The 16,107-nt window shown below is 40.5% G+C and overlaps 1 protein-coding gene across 2 annotated transcripts; it reads right to left on the bottom strand.

Annotated features, from left to right (window-relative positions):
* Positions 1–1,103: 1,103 nt before the first annotated feature.
* Positions 1,104–15,493, bottom strand: NME5 (NME/NM23 family member 5). 2 transcript variants are annotated; one of them, XM_032196614.1, is made up of 6 exons: positions 15,442–15,493; positions 8,595–8,836; positions 6,585–6,790; positions 6,100–6,200; positions 4,966–5,084; positions 1,104–2,478 (listed from the first exon to the last, which is right to left on the bottom strand). In XM_032196614.1, the coding sequence occupies exons 2-6, from the start codon at positions 8,721–8,723 to the stop codon at positions 2,392–2,394; spliced, it is 642 nt and encodes a 213-aa protein (XP_032052505.1). In that variant the 5' UTR covers positions 8,724–8,836; positions 15,442–15,493; the 3' UTR covers positions 1,104–2,391. The 2 variants fall into 2 exon arrangements, with proteins under 2 accessions (XP_032052505.1, XP_032052504.1); XM_032196613.1 differs by lacking the exon at positions 15,442–15,493 and adding an exon at positions 9,561–9,597 and having other exon boundaries at positions 8,595–8,761.
* Between the last annotated feature and the right edge of the window lie 614 nt (positions 15,494–16,107).

Below are 16,107 nucleotides of genomic sequence, written 5' to 3'. Positions count from 1 at the left end.
CTCAAAGTTAAAAATACCCAATAAAACTCAATGGGTAAGATAATTATTCTAACTCAACAGGGAAAGCACAGGTCACCAGTTCTCACAAAGAGTAGCCAGCCTTGCTGACACCAAATTTTAAGACATATTTCAATTCATCTGTTTTTCCTAAAGCTACACTTTCTCTGATGTGGATTTATAACATTGGCCAAGCTCCGTGCCAAATAAAATCCTGAAGACCAGCTGAAACGGAAGCAGCACTGCCTCAAACAGCCTCTCCTATGGTGTAACAGCTCCCCCAGGGGACCAGGTTGGTTGCCCATTCGGTATCCCTAGGACTGACCTTCTGCCCCCATCTTACGTATTGATGCAGCTTCCCTCACCATCCCAGCTGTGAGATTTTCTGGATTAATACCTGTGTGAGGTGTATAGATACAGTGAGCAGAATGGCATCCAAGGGATGAATGCACCTCCTCTTTTTCCCTTTAAAAAATGGAAGTGAACAGCAGTCAGCAATTGAAGGTGTTGGCTCTAATATTAGAGAATAAAGTCCATAACAGACATCCACTTGAATGACTGATATTGCACGGTTATAGAAATAACATTGGTAACTTTAGCTGGTTTTACCCTTGCTCCTACCCTCTCGGTATACCACAGAAACCACATACTTGCTGGGGAAGTTACAAATCTTCTATAGGTATAACACAACACAGGTCTGTCGCAAGAGACAAACTAAGAACTTCAGCAGTAACTTAAAGGAGATATTTATTGTCACGCTGCAACACATCAAAATCAGGAAGCAAATACCATCATAGCTGACAAAAAAATGAAGGAGAATGTATTGTGAATTCACTGAATTTTTGTTTCTGTTGGGTTCAAATGAGAAATTATTGGTTTGGCCGACAGGAAACCACAATGCACAACTGTCCCGTAATTGCAGCAATCAGACGCTTATAGGGAACAATAATAGTAGGCAAAAGAAATTAGTTATAAAGGGATCTGTTCAGAGGATTTCTAATGACCTATTTTTTTTTTTTTTCTTCATATTTGAGGTTTTGGGCTTTTTTTTTTTTTTTTTTTTTAAAAAAAACACCTATTTAAAAAAAAAAAACTTAAGTCTCAAGACTTGTAGATCTCACTATTGTAGGGACTGCTTTTCTGTATGTTTATTCTTTGGGGTGGCAACAGTCACTTACTCCACTGAAAAGATAAACAATTAGATTTTTAAAAAAGTTTAATGTTTCTGGTAATTAATCAAGCAAGGCTTGTCATAAAATAAACTATGAAGTTGTTTATTTATTTAGTATTAGTCAAGGATGCTAATATTTCAGAGCTGGCAGAACAACATTGTTTTCTCCATGCAAGGCAGGAAAGCCATAGGATGCAAACCTTGAAGTTAACAGGGCAAATGCAACATGTAAGAAAACAAAAAAGGCCCCCAAGCATGTCTCACCCTCCCCCCAAAAAAAGTCCAATTACATTAATAATAGATCATAGTGCATGATTAACACATTGTCTGTTGAACAACGCAGCCCCTAATGCATTCGCTTGAAATTCTCCAACAGAACACATTAAAGTCCAAGTGTAACCAACAATACAAGGAAAACAGCAGAAAGCGGCAGACCTTTTAAGTGCAGTAGAACACAGAAAACACCCTTAAGGTGAGCTGCTGCAATTAAACACCTTTCTTTAAACAAGTGTTGGAAGATATCATTAGTCCTTGACTAAAGTAAACCTTCTTGTGACTTCTAATGGAAATCTGAGACTGATTTATAACCACTGTGTTTTTTTCTGTCGAGATAGGAAATGTACATTCAATGTAGCTTTAATTAAGGCCTTCAAATTGTATTCTGACAAAATACATCAGTCTTGAGTGAATCATCTGTAAGAGTGACCATAGCTCGGTGATGTAACCAACAATAAAAATTCTCAAGTTGATAATACGATGCCACCAGTACCTGTTTTCTAAGTTACATTCAGGTTCCTCTCCTTCATAATGGGATTTGCACCTCTTGACAAGTGCTGGAGACAAATTACAGTTTCACAAAGATTGGGGCAGCTGTATGGCATTGAGGAATCTGCAGTGGTCTAAATAATTTTGTTTTCCCCAAACAGACAAAACAAGGTGATTGGGGAAAGCAGCAGTATAAGTAACACCACAAGATCATTTCATCTTTTTCTAATCACTTGACACAGTAAATTTATCATGTAATTCTACATTCTCCAAGTCAACAGAAAAGCTACTCTAACTTAAATCCTGGTTAACTGAAAGGTTTATCCCACAAAGACATGGGTAGTTAAGACAATATTTACTTCAGATTACATTAATTGTACACCGAAGGGATACAGTGCCAATGATAATATAGATCTGTAATTTGAATGCTTGAGGTGGTTTCCACTGAGTGATGTTTTTCACTCCCGATGTTCTTCTTCAGTGATTTGATGTCGTAGCTTGGGTTTATTAGGGTTGTGTTCAATCAACCAGTCAGCAAGCCAAGTCTGGATGTATAACAAAGAAAAATTAAACACACATTTTCAATTTTGTTTTGTTGTTGTTGTTTGTTTTTTTTTTCCCTACTTAATGTATGGAAAACTATTTAGAGCCTTGTTTGAAGCCTCTGATGCACTCTCCTACTGTGTTGCAAAATGAAGACCTTTCAGAAAAAATGAACCTACAAATAGCCTGATTTTTCTAGACGTTCTTTTAAATCTTCACAGTTTGCATTGCTTTTGAATAACTCACGCTGATCGTTAGAAGACAACTTTTCCTGGAAATGTCTGTCTTTGTGTATAAGAATATTTTGGCCATACTTCAAATAAACTGAACTCTGTTTTGGAATGAAGCTGTACAGTATGTATGAAAGTGCTTAAAATATTATTCCCAGAAACACTTACAGATAGCCTATCTAGTAATGATTCATTAACAATGCCACAGTCTTCTACACTGAAATCACCTTCTAATGCCTTAAGCTTAAAAACAAAACATGGGGACTTTTTGAAATTCATCTTGTACATTTTCCAGCAAATTGTACTTAAGTAAGAATGTGAGAGGTAGGAATGTCTTGAGTCCTAACTTAATCTGCCAATGTCTTGGCCTGGCCTTAGGCAAAGTAACCTCTGCTTCAATTTCTCCACTTGTAAAGAGAAGATTTAACACATCCTTATTTACTTCACAGGGCCGTCAATGATTTGTTTCTGGAATGCTATGTAAAACAGGTACCATATCCTGAAGTGAAAGAATTGATAGAATAGTAGACCAGTAAGGTAAGCAACACTTTCCTTTAATTACCAGTTACAAAAAGGATAGGTTTAAAAAATATGCTAGGAAACTGTGCTGAAACTGTAGAGATTAATTGGAAACAAGTAGATTCAGAGAAACGTGGCCTACAAGATAAGATAGAAAAAATAAGTTTTTTTTTTTTTTTTTTTTTTTTTTTTTAATATAGTGAAGAAATAACTGAAGGGAAAAAAAAGATGGTGACACTGCAAATAGATTGCTTAAAAAAAAAAAAAAAAATAGGAGATAAAAGGAGATATTACAGTGGACACAATGTCCTCTGGGGCTAGTAAAACAAAACAAAAATTGTCATGGGTTTAAAACCAGAGCAGAGGAGATTTGGGCTAACTTTTAGTGAAAGATTTTCATCTAAGTGTAATTAAGTGCTGAAATAGATTGCCTAGGGAGACAGTAGATGCTCCATCATTTGGAGTGCTAAAGAACAGGCCAGACAAACATCAGTTAGGAATGGCTACATACAATTGGTTGGGCCCTTCGGCAAAGGGGTGGATGAAATGACTACTTCAGGAACCTTCCATCCCTATTTTCTAGATTTCTGTGCTAACGGTGCCAGACATACAGATAAAGTGAACAGATTACAAAACTGGAACAATCAGAGTACATTTAATCTGACCTCATGTATATAACACAGGTCACAGAAATACCTCTAAATTATTTTTAAGGCTTCTTTCTTTTTCCCTGTGGAATCTTTCAGAAAAATGCAATGTTGATTAGAAAACTGATGTTGAATCCACCACAGCTGCCAGTAAATTGTCACACTGATTAATTATCAGTATTCTTTAAGAAGTACTGGTGTGAATTACTTGAACTTTAAGAATACTACCAATAAAAAATAAAACTAACAAAGAAACCCCCACATTTTCCCAGATGAAAGCCAATTTCTGTAGGGCCTGAAAAGAAAAATGCAAGAAATGAACTCTAGTCTTTCCACTAAGATATGTGATTTGTATGAAATTCTTGGTTAAAAGGAATAACTTGTGAAAGAAGTGCAAGATGCAACAACTTGCTAGATAGAAAGGGTTAAGATGACAGAATTTTCCATAGGTCAGTTTGATTATTCAAGATATGATTCTTCTGAGTGAAACCTGATTAGTTTTCCTGGTGAACTACGGAACAGCCCAAATAAATGTTATCAATGCCATACAGTCGAGATAATTGTTTATCCTAAAGAAGGATGAAGTTAATATTATGAAATAAAGCATAACAATGACAAAACATGGGCAGTTTGCTAGAAACTCTACATTGTTTTACTCAACCACATAACTACTACCAGTGTGATTAACATCTAATCTTACCTAGAATCTATTATTAGAGTTATTTCATTTCAAACTCACCTCAGAAACATTAAACAAAATAAAAAAAATGTGTATTTGGCATCGTATGATAGCCCCTGTTAACCTTTCCAGATGTCTGTAACTACTATGTGTTAGCAACAGTTTTATAGAAGCCACCAAAAACAACTGTCATTTTGTCAAAGCTGATTTCATTTAGTCCAGGTCCTCATTTCATCTGTTACCAAACAAATCAACTTATTGAAAGGCAAACGTTATTTGGCTACCTCATTACCAGGTAGCTAAAGGAGCACAGCTCTTTAACAGAGGAGGAGTTTTCCTGCAGAGACCACGAATTCTAACACAGAGGAAACGTATCACAAAGCACGCAACACGATGCTGATACACTGTACGTACCATAGGATCTGCAGGCTTCTCTTTACAAAGTGCAGTGAGCCCTGCTAGTAAGGTAGGATTTACATAAAGGTTCAAGTAATCCCTAGCTCTCTGCCCAGCTGGAACTGGCTCCAAGATCACTGTAAAGAGTAACCACAGGTATCTGACAGCAGTTTGTAGAACGATCAAAAAAGGCATTCTTTCAACAGTAGTTTATAGGTAAGCAGAGACTCATATAAGTTAATAATACACAATGGTTGGTAGAGCTTCTCACATAGCCAACTGTAAAGAAACTACTTAAATCCCTTTACAACGTCCCTGAGGTAATCTTGCTAATTATAGCCAATTATGGAAGGAGAGGAACTTGGATCATCTGGGGAAACACCTATATCCTTGAAAATTCATTGGGTGTAGGAGAGAAACAATATATCCCATGTTTTGTACTTCCTTCTTGCAGTATGAAGCTGGTTTCTGAAAGCCTAAATCTCACACTAAGCCTAGCTTTGTTGTCAAGACGAAGAAAAGAGCCATAGTTCACAGGAGGTATGGTCTGTAGGGAAGTGTAACAACTTTTATGAAACTAAGGGATCCAGCCGACAAAGCAGATGCTTTTCTGGTCAGTTTCCCTCGCATCTTTCTATCAGAGACCAAAATCATCTTTCAAATGTTACAGACAAGAGATCATCTCCCAGCCTGTCCAGGTGCTATGGCCCATTTCTTTGGCACTTAACTCTGGAATTGCACTGTAATGTGAGCACTCAGCTACTGTTGAACAGGAATTACTCATCCTCAGCCCAAGGGAGTGAGTCTCCTCGAGCCAACAGGAGTCCCTGGGCTGACAGTGCCAGAAAAACATGCTGGAGTATAACAGCTTCCCATTTCCTCTCATTTACCAGCCTTAGTCACTCCAATTCCCAAACTACAGAGTCTGAAAAGTCGAGGCAGTCTCTGTAGCTATAATAGCTCTTCAAATTGATTTTGGTATGCACTTTGTAGCAGAGAATATCAACTTAAAGAGATACACATTTGCACAAAGCAAACAAACCTGAGCCCTTCTAAATTGAATTATATTTAGAGTCTGAAAAGGGACAATCAACAACTGAGCAGACTGCTATCCTCCCAAACATGGGCAATACATTGTTTGCACCATTTTACCTTCTGGAAACATGAATCGAATTTCTCTTTCTGCTGAGAAAATGTTGAGACTGCCATGAAGCGCATTCCTCAGCTCATCAGTCCCATAGATTGCTCTTAAACTAAAAGCAAGAGAAAGAACTGTTTGGTAGGCAGCTGCAAATCTCTTTCAGCTCTCAACAGCCTCGGGGTAAAAAAGCAATATACATGGACCAGTTAACAAAGCAGTGGTTTGATTTTGTTTTTTAAACAAATTGAGTAGCACCCTAAAATTTGTGTTCACGCACAAAGCATTCTTGGAAAAAGGGGTTAACTGTGCCTACTCCAAAAAAGTAAAAAGGGTTAAAAGTTATTTTACACATAATTGAGGATGATAACAGGCTGATCTAAATCTGCATCTCAGCTGAAAGAGGCAGAGAAGAAGACGGGGAGACAGAGAAATTCAGGTCTCATTTAAGAGAATGAGAAAACCCTCCTGACTTCACCACAGCAAATCAGTGAGTTACCTGTGAGGGTGAGTCCTCCTAGCTTTTATGCTGTTTGATGGTCCGAGCAATTCCTTCCAGTACGAGACTGCGTTACTTCTGGCAAGAACCATAGCAACTAGAGGTCCAGAGCTCATATAGGCTGTTAAATTGGGAAAAAACATTTTTCCATATTGCTCTGCATAAAAGTTGCTACATTGCTCTGGGCTTAACTGGAGCTTCCGTTTCTAAAAAATAAGTGTAAAATAAAAAAGAATTAAAAAAAATCTTGCTAAATTAAGATAGCTTGCTACCACAGATACCACACAGTTCTCTGGTGCAGTCACATTTTCAAGTGCAGGCCTGACAGACATGGAGTAACCTTCCAACCTAATCGATTCTCCCACACCTGATCCTCTTTGAGGCACAGAGCACCAAAAAGCAGTAAGTTTCCATGTTAATTAAGCAGACAAACATGCCATTTGAGTAAGGTGTGATTTCAGTGTACACAAACTACAGCATTTAAACCTGCTGAATGACTTCAGGTAGTTAGGGCACTGTATAGTAAACGCGAAAAGCATTATAACAACAGTATTTAATTATTCAGCTGTTCCACAATAACGTTCTACTTTTACATAGATTTCAACCCACAATGTTAATTATGCAATTGTTTTTCATTCTTAGGCTTTATGTTTTCACAATAGCAGCCTAGCCTGCAAGTTCAGCAGGTTATCCATCAGAGGGCACAGGGCAGTCACAAAAAAAGAGAATTAAATGTATTAAAAAGTGCTTTCTTTGAGCCTGATCTTACATGATACATAGCAATGCAAATTCAGATTCCTAACAGCTTCAGTGCCAAAATTTACTGGCGGCATCAGAAGATACTAAAAACGTATTCTCATTAAAAATAAATAAATAAATAAATTAATCTCACCTCTGTAAATAAAACAACCATAAGTGTAGGGAAAGAAAAAAAAAAAAGTGTAGGAAAAGAGAGACATTTACCAGAATGAAAGATTATACCTTTAGGGGAAAAAAAAAAATAAACATATGATATAAAGAGATAGGGAGATAAAGTTATATCTAGAAGCTCAGCAGGAGCAAAGTGCCGTGACCTAGGGTGCTACTGCCCCAGCACAAGGAGAAAGAAGAGGAGGAGGAGGAGGAGGACAGCGGCACCCAGCGGCCGCCCCGCTGGGTAACCTGGAGGAAGGGTTTTTGCCTTGTTACGATCCGTTTCTGGACGAGAGTTTAACTGACACTGCCTGCCAGGCACAGAGCTGCATTGCTGGCTGCTCCCTGCCGCAGATCCTGACATATCCCTTGCTTCAAAGTCATCTAGGGATTCTGGCTTATTTTAATACTTTTTTTTTTTTTATCTGCTCTTACAAAGAGAGTGTGTGACAAGACCCCTAAAAGAGGGCCTAGAGAATTCATTTCCTTGCCAGCTAAAGGCAACTTTTTTCCCTCAACACAACCTCTGCTGAAAATCACACCTTAAAGTCTTTCCAAGTAGCAGAAGGGTTGCAGCAATGCTCCAGGCAACATTCCCATGACCACTGTGTCAGATCCAAATTTAAAAAGAACTCAGCAAGGCCTATTTAAACGAAACATTTGTTCTGAATTTAAACATTCACAAAGCCTATTTACAAAACCAAAAAACAAAACCAAAAAGAAATCAACTCTGGAAACCAAAAAACATGTCAGACCACAATTGGACACCAACCTAGGTCAATTAATTCTGGAAGCACTCACTTGGCAAATGGGTACAAGAAACACTGTGCTGCTGGAAAGTAGACACTCTCCAAAGAGTTACTTTGGAGAGTCCACTTATCTGCTACATATGTTTGCTAAATCCCAGTTTATCAACAAAGTCTGTGTTTTCCCATGGTCAGCAAAATTGTTGATCTGGCAGTTGTAGCTAATGGCATGAAAAACACAAATGCTTTCTGGACACATGAGCTTTTAGTTACTGTCTTGATGGCTGCAAGTTAAGACAAATATTGTTCTGACTTACAAACTGCAATTATTTTCTCTGGAACAGTCTGTTACCTGAACGATCAAAAATCCTGATCTGAGAATCACATCCTCTATTTCCTCCTCTTTATCAACGACATCTGGTTTGATGAGGGCCAGAGTTCTTTCCACAAAAATCTGAGGTTCAGGCATTAACATCTGCATCTTCGCTTCTAAGCCAGAACTCAAATGCCTCTTTTGTACTGCAATGACATAAGTTCATGACATTTGGGGTTTCTCCACCATTCAGAGACCTGCAGTGACACTCGTGGTGCGCTCTAGGAACAAAATATCCCAATTTCAGAGCATCCAGGTGAGATTTTCCCTGGACTAGTGAGCACCCTGTAATTCACATTCCCATTTCTAGTAGAGTAACGTTTGTAGAAAATATGCCAAAATTAAACGTTAGGTAATCATGAGATATAATTACTCTTAAATGTCACTAACTCAAACAATGGATGTGAGAAACATCCCATAGACTGTACTACCTGCAAAAAGAGCCAGGCCCACTGCAGTACCCCGACATTCCCCATCTAAAACCCGTCTGTTCCACCAACCCCCAAATCTGTATCCTTATGCACAAAGAATGCTCTGTGGGATTTATCACTTGGACCTGATCCATCTGCAAGCCGCTGGGTATTTCCCAATTGCTAATTAATTCTCATACTTATGGACTCAAGACAAAGTGCCAGTTTCCTAACTGAGTGGATCAGCCCGTTAGCAAGCTATTAGGCTACAAAACCGCTCTGTGACTCCTGGAAGCGCTTTCCTAGGAACTATGACCACTTGCTCGGGGCGATGTTTTGCCAGGAACAACTCCAGACCCCCAGCGAGGGGGTTGCCGGCACAGACCCCCCGGGGCTGAAACCACCCACACACGGCGAGCATGGAGCCGCAGGTCCCTGCCCCGACAGCCCCAAGGATCTGAGGCGAGGAAGCGGCTCCTTCACCCCACAGCAGCCCGGTCCCCTCAGGCCCCGTGCCGGCCGCCATGCCACGCACCTTCCCGCTGCGCCGCCGTTGCTAAGCGACGGCTCCGCCCGGCTCGGCCACAAGATGGCCTCCGCGCCCCAGCGCCGGGCGGGCCCCGCTGCCTGCGTGCGCGGGGGGGGCTCCGAAATGGCGGCCGGGCAGCGCCGCCACAGCCGCGGCGCGAAAGGGCTGCTGCCCAAAGCCCGCCTCAGAGCCCGCGTTTGTCCCGTTCTGAGCTCTTTGTGTAATAAATAGGAGAGTAGAGGAGGGGTGGTGGATGCGTGGGGAGGGTTTTGGTGCCCGTTGTGCTTTTTGTTGTTGTTTCGCCCAGACAAAGCCCGGGTTTTACCTCCCGCTCGGGACCGCCCCGCGAGCCGTGAGCTCGCAGCGGGCTGAGTGCCCTCAGCAGGGGGAAGGCGATGTGGGGGAGCTGGCGGGTTTGAGAAGGGAAGGAGCCTTTCAGCGCGCAAGCGCTCTGCGGGTTATTTAACTCGGTGTTTGTCGTGGCAGCGCTTATTTTATTTCCCTGCCGGATCTCCGGCACAGCGCCCCGAGCCCCCAGCTCCTCAATACCGCCATTCTGCTTTCTTTTTTTTTTTTTTTTTTTTTTTTTTGTTTTTTAAATATAGTCTCCATCCAGTGCTACTGGTTTTATCACAGACACACGACGAGGAAACAGCAGCCTCCCCGTTCTGACTGAGGGCCCGCACCGGGCGGCCCCACGCGTCCCGGGGCTTCCCCGGGTCCCCCCCCGGTTTCACCTCAGCGCCCCCCCGGGCCTGGCTATCGGGGCGTGCCCCGGCCGGCAGAGCCGATAACAACCGCGGCTCCTCGCCCTCGGGCCTCCGCCGCCCTTATCGGAAACGGTGCGAGCCCAGGGGGTGGCTGACACCTCCGGCAGGAGCTGCCCCTTGGCCTTCAGGAGCCCCTGAGGTGAGGCTGGGCCGACAGCCACCAGTGCAGGCATCGTTTCTTAATGAAGTCTGACTGAAAACACGAGGCCAAAAGGCAGAAATGCTGACACCGCATGCCCCTGGTTAGTAGAAGGACTGTAAGTGTACTGCAAAAGGTGGGTTTAGTGTAAGAAAGACGCACCGTGCCTTATTTTTCACATGTAAATAATGTAGAAATACAAACGAGAAACAAAATCACACCATCTCTTTCCAGCCAGCTTGAAGCATGTTTTGAAAAATCAAAGATTGAAATTGTTTTTATTCTCATAACTTGAAAAAACAAAGGCTCCAAGAAACGAAAACGCACAAGACTTGATCAGCCGCAGACTTTCCTTCATTAATACGGACATACGATGCTTGCTCCCTTGACAGAGATTGCTTATCCAACAGTTAATCTGAAGGCATTAGAAGCACAGCAACAACTCAGATAATGGAGAAACACACTTTAGTAAAAACAGGCTGGTAGAAAGATTGCAAGTTCATCTGCTTTTTCATTTAGTTCAGCTAATGCAGCAAGAGTCATTTTTTTCCAAAGTAAATGGGTATGTCTGACAGCCCGACGTTAGATTTAGCAGCTCAAAGGCCTCCTGAGCCCCAGTGAATACTTCAGATTATTACATAAGAAACATTGAATTTAATATCCTTGTAAAACACTAACTTTCTTGCAATTTCCTTTTTATGTGCATTTTTTGCCAGTTGCCCAAGTTAGAGAAAAATATATGTATCCTTCTGTGCACCCGTATACGCTGAAGCTTCTCCACCAGCAGCGTCCTGTGCACTTCGCTCCTTCCCCCATCTTTCTGTGTCAGAATTTCTCCTCCTTGCTGTTTCCAGAAGCATTTCTGGAGGGCGGAGATTGTCTAATTTTAGCATCTCAGAGAATCCTCTGCTCTCCAATGAGCAGGCTGCTGCATCTAAAGCTGCAGCCAATTACCCTGGGTTTCCTCCTGCTACACTTCCCACGACAGTTTAATAACGCAGCCTTACACATTTAAAGTGGCCCCATATGTTAAGAGAATAACACGATGCATTCCCTAACAAAGACATGTCTTTTTACAGAGAGAGCATCTCACAGATTTCTCCAAAATCCTTGGATTCTATAAACCCATCTTTACAACCCTGTCTTAATATCATTATTGTATGCATATTATCTTTATAGTGCTTGAAGAGATATTCAGACTTGCCTTTTAGTTATTTGAAATCATTTTCCCTAACTCCTGCAGGCCAGGAATGTGATTTTGAGTTAAAGAAAAGAAAGAATCAAAGAGTAAAATTTTAATTACCATGTAATGAACCATTACAGTTCTGAATACTTCTCCAGGCATAGCTTTGCTGCCGTATCTTATCTGTTAAGCGGTTTAACAAGCCTTGGTTGTCTTATTTTTAGCTGGCACGGAATATAACAACACTGAAAGACTGGGGCTGCAGGTGTATTTTCACGCCAGTAACAAAGATATGTAACTTTTTAAATGAAAAAATACTGTTTCAGAACTTTGTACCCTAATACTGCAAGAAGGTGGACAAAATAATTACTTGTGGATTGTTAGTTTTTAACAAGAAAAAGAAAAGCAGAGTGATGCAAGATTGTGTTGGATAACACGATAAAAGCTACAGAGTCCTGGGTGGTTGCACTGATTAAAAATGAAACTTGCACATATTTTAGCTTTACATGCATTTTGATGTCAAACAGAGAAAAAAATAATAAAAAATTACTAGCTGTACATTTGCTGTATACACAACTTTCACCCACCACTGACTTCTTTGCTTCTGTCTCTCATGATAAAGTCTGTCATACCTACCCACAGCACCAGCTTACCTTCAGCACCTGCTTCATCCATGCTTGCTTGTGCAGTGCAAAGTGTTTCTGACGGAAATCCTGTGATCACGCTAACTTCCTCTCCTGCAAGCCTGCTCCCTCCTCCATTTCTGCCTTCTTACAGCTAAACAATTCTACTTGTGCAGCTTATCTGCACACATGTAATCCTAACTAGCTTTTTATTGCTGCTGACTAACCTATTTCAAGCCTTTCTTTCTGCTTTCCTCTATTTGCTAACTCACAATTTTCTTTAAAGATAAAATTAACAAAATATTCTCATGACGCTTCCCCTTTCTACAAATCTCTAAGTGATAACAAACATCTTACCTAAATTTCCTCTGTAACTCCATCACTTGCCCTATTGACCTCATCCTATTTAATTTCTTGATCACCCTCACATTTGCTCTTTCATTTAGTCACATCTTCAGTCATTTGCTCTGCTCTGACCGCCCAGCACCCACTCAGACACACTTGTCTCTTTTACATAAAAAGTAAAAATTAAAAATCGTTCAGTAGAAGTGTTTCTCCTCACCTCACTTTTAAGAGTCTTCCAACCACATCTCTTGTCTGGTTCTACCGTAAATCCACTTCAAAAATAGTTTTGCTTCCTCTAGTCATCTGAAAGTTTCTCAACAGATCTTCAACTGATCTCTTCTTTGGTTGTCAGTCACTTTTAGCACAGCTAATTATCCACCTATCTTAGCTTTTGCAATTATTCTTGCTGTTGCTGCTTCCCCAAATGCTGTTTCAGCTTGGCACATCAGTAGGTTCCCCTTGTGCTTCTTTCCCTCATCTGCAAGAGCACTGATGAGCTCTGATCTCAAGTCTCTCCTCCCTTCCTTCTCTGACAGCCTCATACTACTGTCTCCTTTCAAACTTAAGCTGTCTCCATTTAAAGTCTTGGTAATGACCGTGTGCTAGACAAATCTGACTGAAAACAACCACTTTTTTACTGAGTTATTTTACTACCAGCTGTGCAAAGGAGGGGGTGGAACCTCACTGCCAGGAATGTGAGGTTCAAGCTCAGATTGATCTAAACTGCTGTGGAGATGTAAATCAAGGTAGGGAGATGTAAATCTGTGATTTATTGACGTGGCTGGGACTCTTGCACGGGTTCTCATCTTCTTTATCGCTGACATCCTTTTCTCTGGCCTCAACAAATCAATCATTCATTTCCATTCAGAAAGATGCTGCAAGACATTTTTTTTTTGGTTCATCTGTTTATGCTAGTTCTCCACATCTTTTCAAAGCGAGTCTTCTATATCAGGCACAAAACCGTTAGTCTTCAATTGCAAGCCCATTCACGCATCGATCCAGTCCTACTTACCTTTTGTTCCACAAAGGATAGCTCCTACAACATGAGCCAGCCAATGCAATTGAATTCTACTAATGCATTTTCAAATAAAGACCTTCCTGCTTTGTCCCATGTTGTTGCTCAGGATGAGCTCATGTTGAACACCTGTAGAGGCTACCATTGATTTGCCATTTTCTATAAAGCTCCTCCCAGTTTGAATATAGGCACTGTGTAGAGATGCTGCATAGAGATATTAGGCTTCCACCCAACCTTTCAGAGCACCACCTCTTCTCTCTCGTTGCTCTACGTGATGTTTAACATCATATTGCTTTGGGTGATTGAGACCACTAAGCTCTGGGATTAAGTACTCAGTGTGATACTATCCACCATGAATAAATGACTCTGAGAAGAATCTAATAGCAATATTATTATTATATGCAAATGGAAAGAGACAAGCAGTTAAATAATGTGCTTTGAAAGGTTATATTGTAAATACTTGCTTAAATGCATCTTCATCTTATTTCAGTGTAGCATAAGGCATCCTTTTTGCAGTTTATTCTGACCACTTACTTTCAACAATTATGTTAAAATCAACAGGGCTACTTGCATAATAATAATTATTATTATTCAATTATTATTATTATTTATGTATATTGTGCATAAGAACTAACTTGCAGGTGATATTTTATGTGTAGTAGGCTACCTGTGACCTAAATGAGATGCTTACCATCAATTTATACAAGACAGACACAGTCTTGGGAAAAGGGATAAATTACACCAGTATTTTCAGACCAGTAAATGTTTTTTTGTTTGTTTGTTCCTCTGTAAGAGGGAAACTATACAAATCAATGCAATGGAAATAAAAAGGAAATAGGATAAAGAAGAACGGGAAGGAAGCAATGAAGATGGGTATGGCACAAAACTCCTATGAGCAGACAGCAAGGGCAGGGCTTGGAGTAAACAAGTTTGGCAGAAAGGCAAAATTAGGCCCAATTTCAAAAGTTCATACACAAGTAAAATTCAATTGAACTTCAGTCAACACCATTAATAACAACAGTAATTACAGGATTAACAAAATAGCAAATAGAATGCTAGTTTTTTTTCTCAGCAGTAAATGTGTCATGTACGGATTACCGCCCAACAAGCTGTGTGTCTATTTTTCATTGATTAACCACAGGCTTTGAATGTGGAGTGAAAGGCAGGACTGAAACCCAGGTTCCAGATGAATTATTTTAAATAACCTGTGTCATGATGGGGCCTGGTGAGAAAAATATTACTCATTAACAGCTCAGAGTCTCATCTCTTAGTCTTCAATGCGTATATATGCAAAGAGTGGCTCTGTTAGTCATGCAAGTCTTTGGTTTCCAAACCAGATACACCGCCGTGTTGTTATCCTCTTGCTGGATATGGGACATAAAAAGCAGCAAACATAAAAATGGGGCAACTGGGAATCACAGATAAGACTTGGCAGTTGGGAACTGCCACTTAGAATTGCCAAGCTGAGAGATTGAGATGGACCTAACCAGAAGAAACGGGCTGCCGGAAAAGAGAACTGATTTAAAGAAGCACTGTTAAGCAGGAAAATGATAATATGCCAAAATATCAGTGCAAGAGCTATGAAAGGAAAGATGAAACAAGTGCAGCAAAGTTAGAAAGAAAACTGAAAAAGAGAGAGGGGAAAAACATGGAGAACTCCAAATGAAATGATAACTGTGCAAACCTTTAGCAAGGCTTGATGAAATACAAAGGGGATATTCAGAGCAGAGGGAGATTAAGTAATAAATTGTATCATCAAAACCACTCAGGTTCTATCCATCAGCTGAGCCTAACCTCACATGACAGACTCACATAAACTGCTGCCCATTTCAGTTTACTCTCACGAGCTGGTCTGCGAACTTACAACTTCAGAAGGTGTTTCTGCATTCAGCAGCTGCATGCAGAGAAACCTGCAAAAAAGAAAGTGGCTAGTGAGGATGGGAGGTAGTAGCCACCGTGTCAGCCCGCCCATTCAACTGTACCTGCAAACACCAGTCTGATCTTAGCTCTCCCCGTAGCGATTTACGCAACTGCAGGATATTTTCCAATTGAAGCAAACTGACAGCACTGTGTAAATTAACACATGCAGCTGACACCGCGGTTTGGTGATTCTAATCAGGAACCATACCTTTTTGGTGTAAACTGATTGCGATCTTAGCCAAGGCTGCCTAAAAGAAATCAACAGAAGTTCTCTTGCCGGATGTGGGGCAAGTTCTCTGAGATGGCATAAATCAGGATAAAGACCATCTTATGTTTTTTTTGTTGTTTTTGTTTCTAACATTTTATTTTAAGTTCAATGTAAGAAAAACAGTTTAAAAATAGTCTTGTAACAATAAGAATCTTTATCAGATAACAGATACAACCTGTCCTGCGGGCATTACAATCTCCAACCATGCTGGTTAGGCACTCTTCATACTGTTGTAAGTGGACCTGACCTCATATGACATGCATTCACAAACTTTAGCCTTAACAGCTAGT

Source organism: Aythya fuligula, chromosome 14 (genome assembly GCF_009819795.1).
Source record: "Aythya fuligula isolate bAytFul2 chromosome 14, bAytFul2.pri, whole genome shotgun sequence".
Lineage (NCBI taxonomy): Eukaryota > Metazoa > Chordata > Aves > Anseriformes > Anatidae > Aythya > Aythya fuligula.
The sequence above is the reverse complement of the archived record's forward strand: the minus strand, read 5'-3'. Positions and strand labels throughout refer to the sequence as shown.

Coding starts and splice junctions, on each gene's coding strand:
- NME5 (XM_032196614.1), bottom strand. CDS start 8,723: ATGCAGATGTTAATGCCTGAACCTCAGATTTTTGTGGAAAGAACTCTG. Junction 6,791..8,594: donor CAGGATTTTTGATCGTTCAG/GTAACAGACTGT, acceptor CTTATTTTTTAG/AAACGGAAGCTCCAGTTAAG. Junction 6,201..6,584: donor AGGAGGACTCACCCTCACAG/GTAACTCACTGA, acceptor TCTTGCTTTTAG/TTTAAGAGCAATCTATGGGA.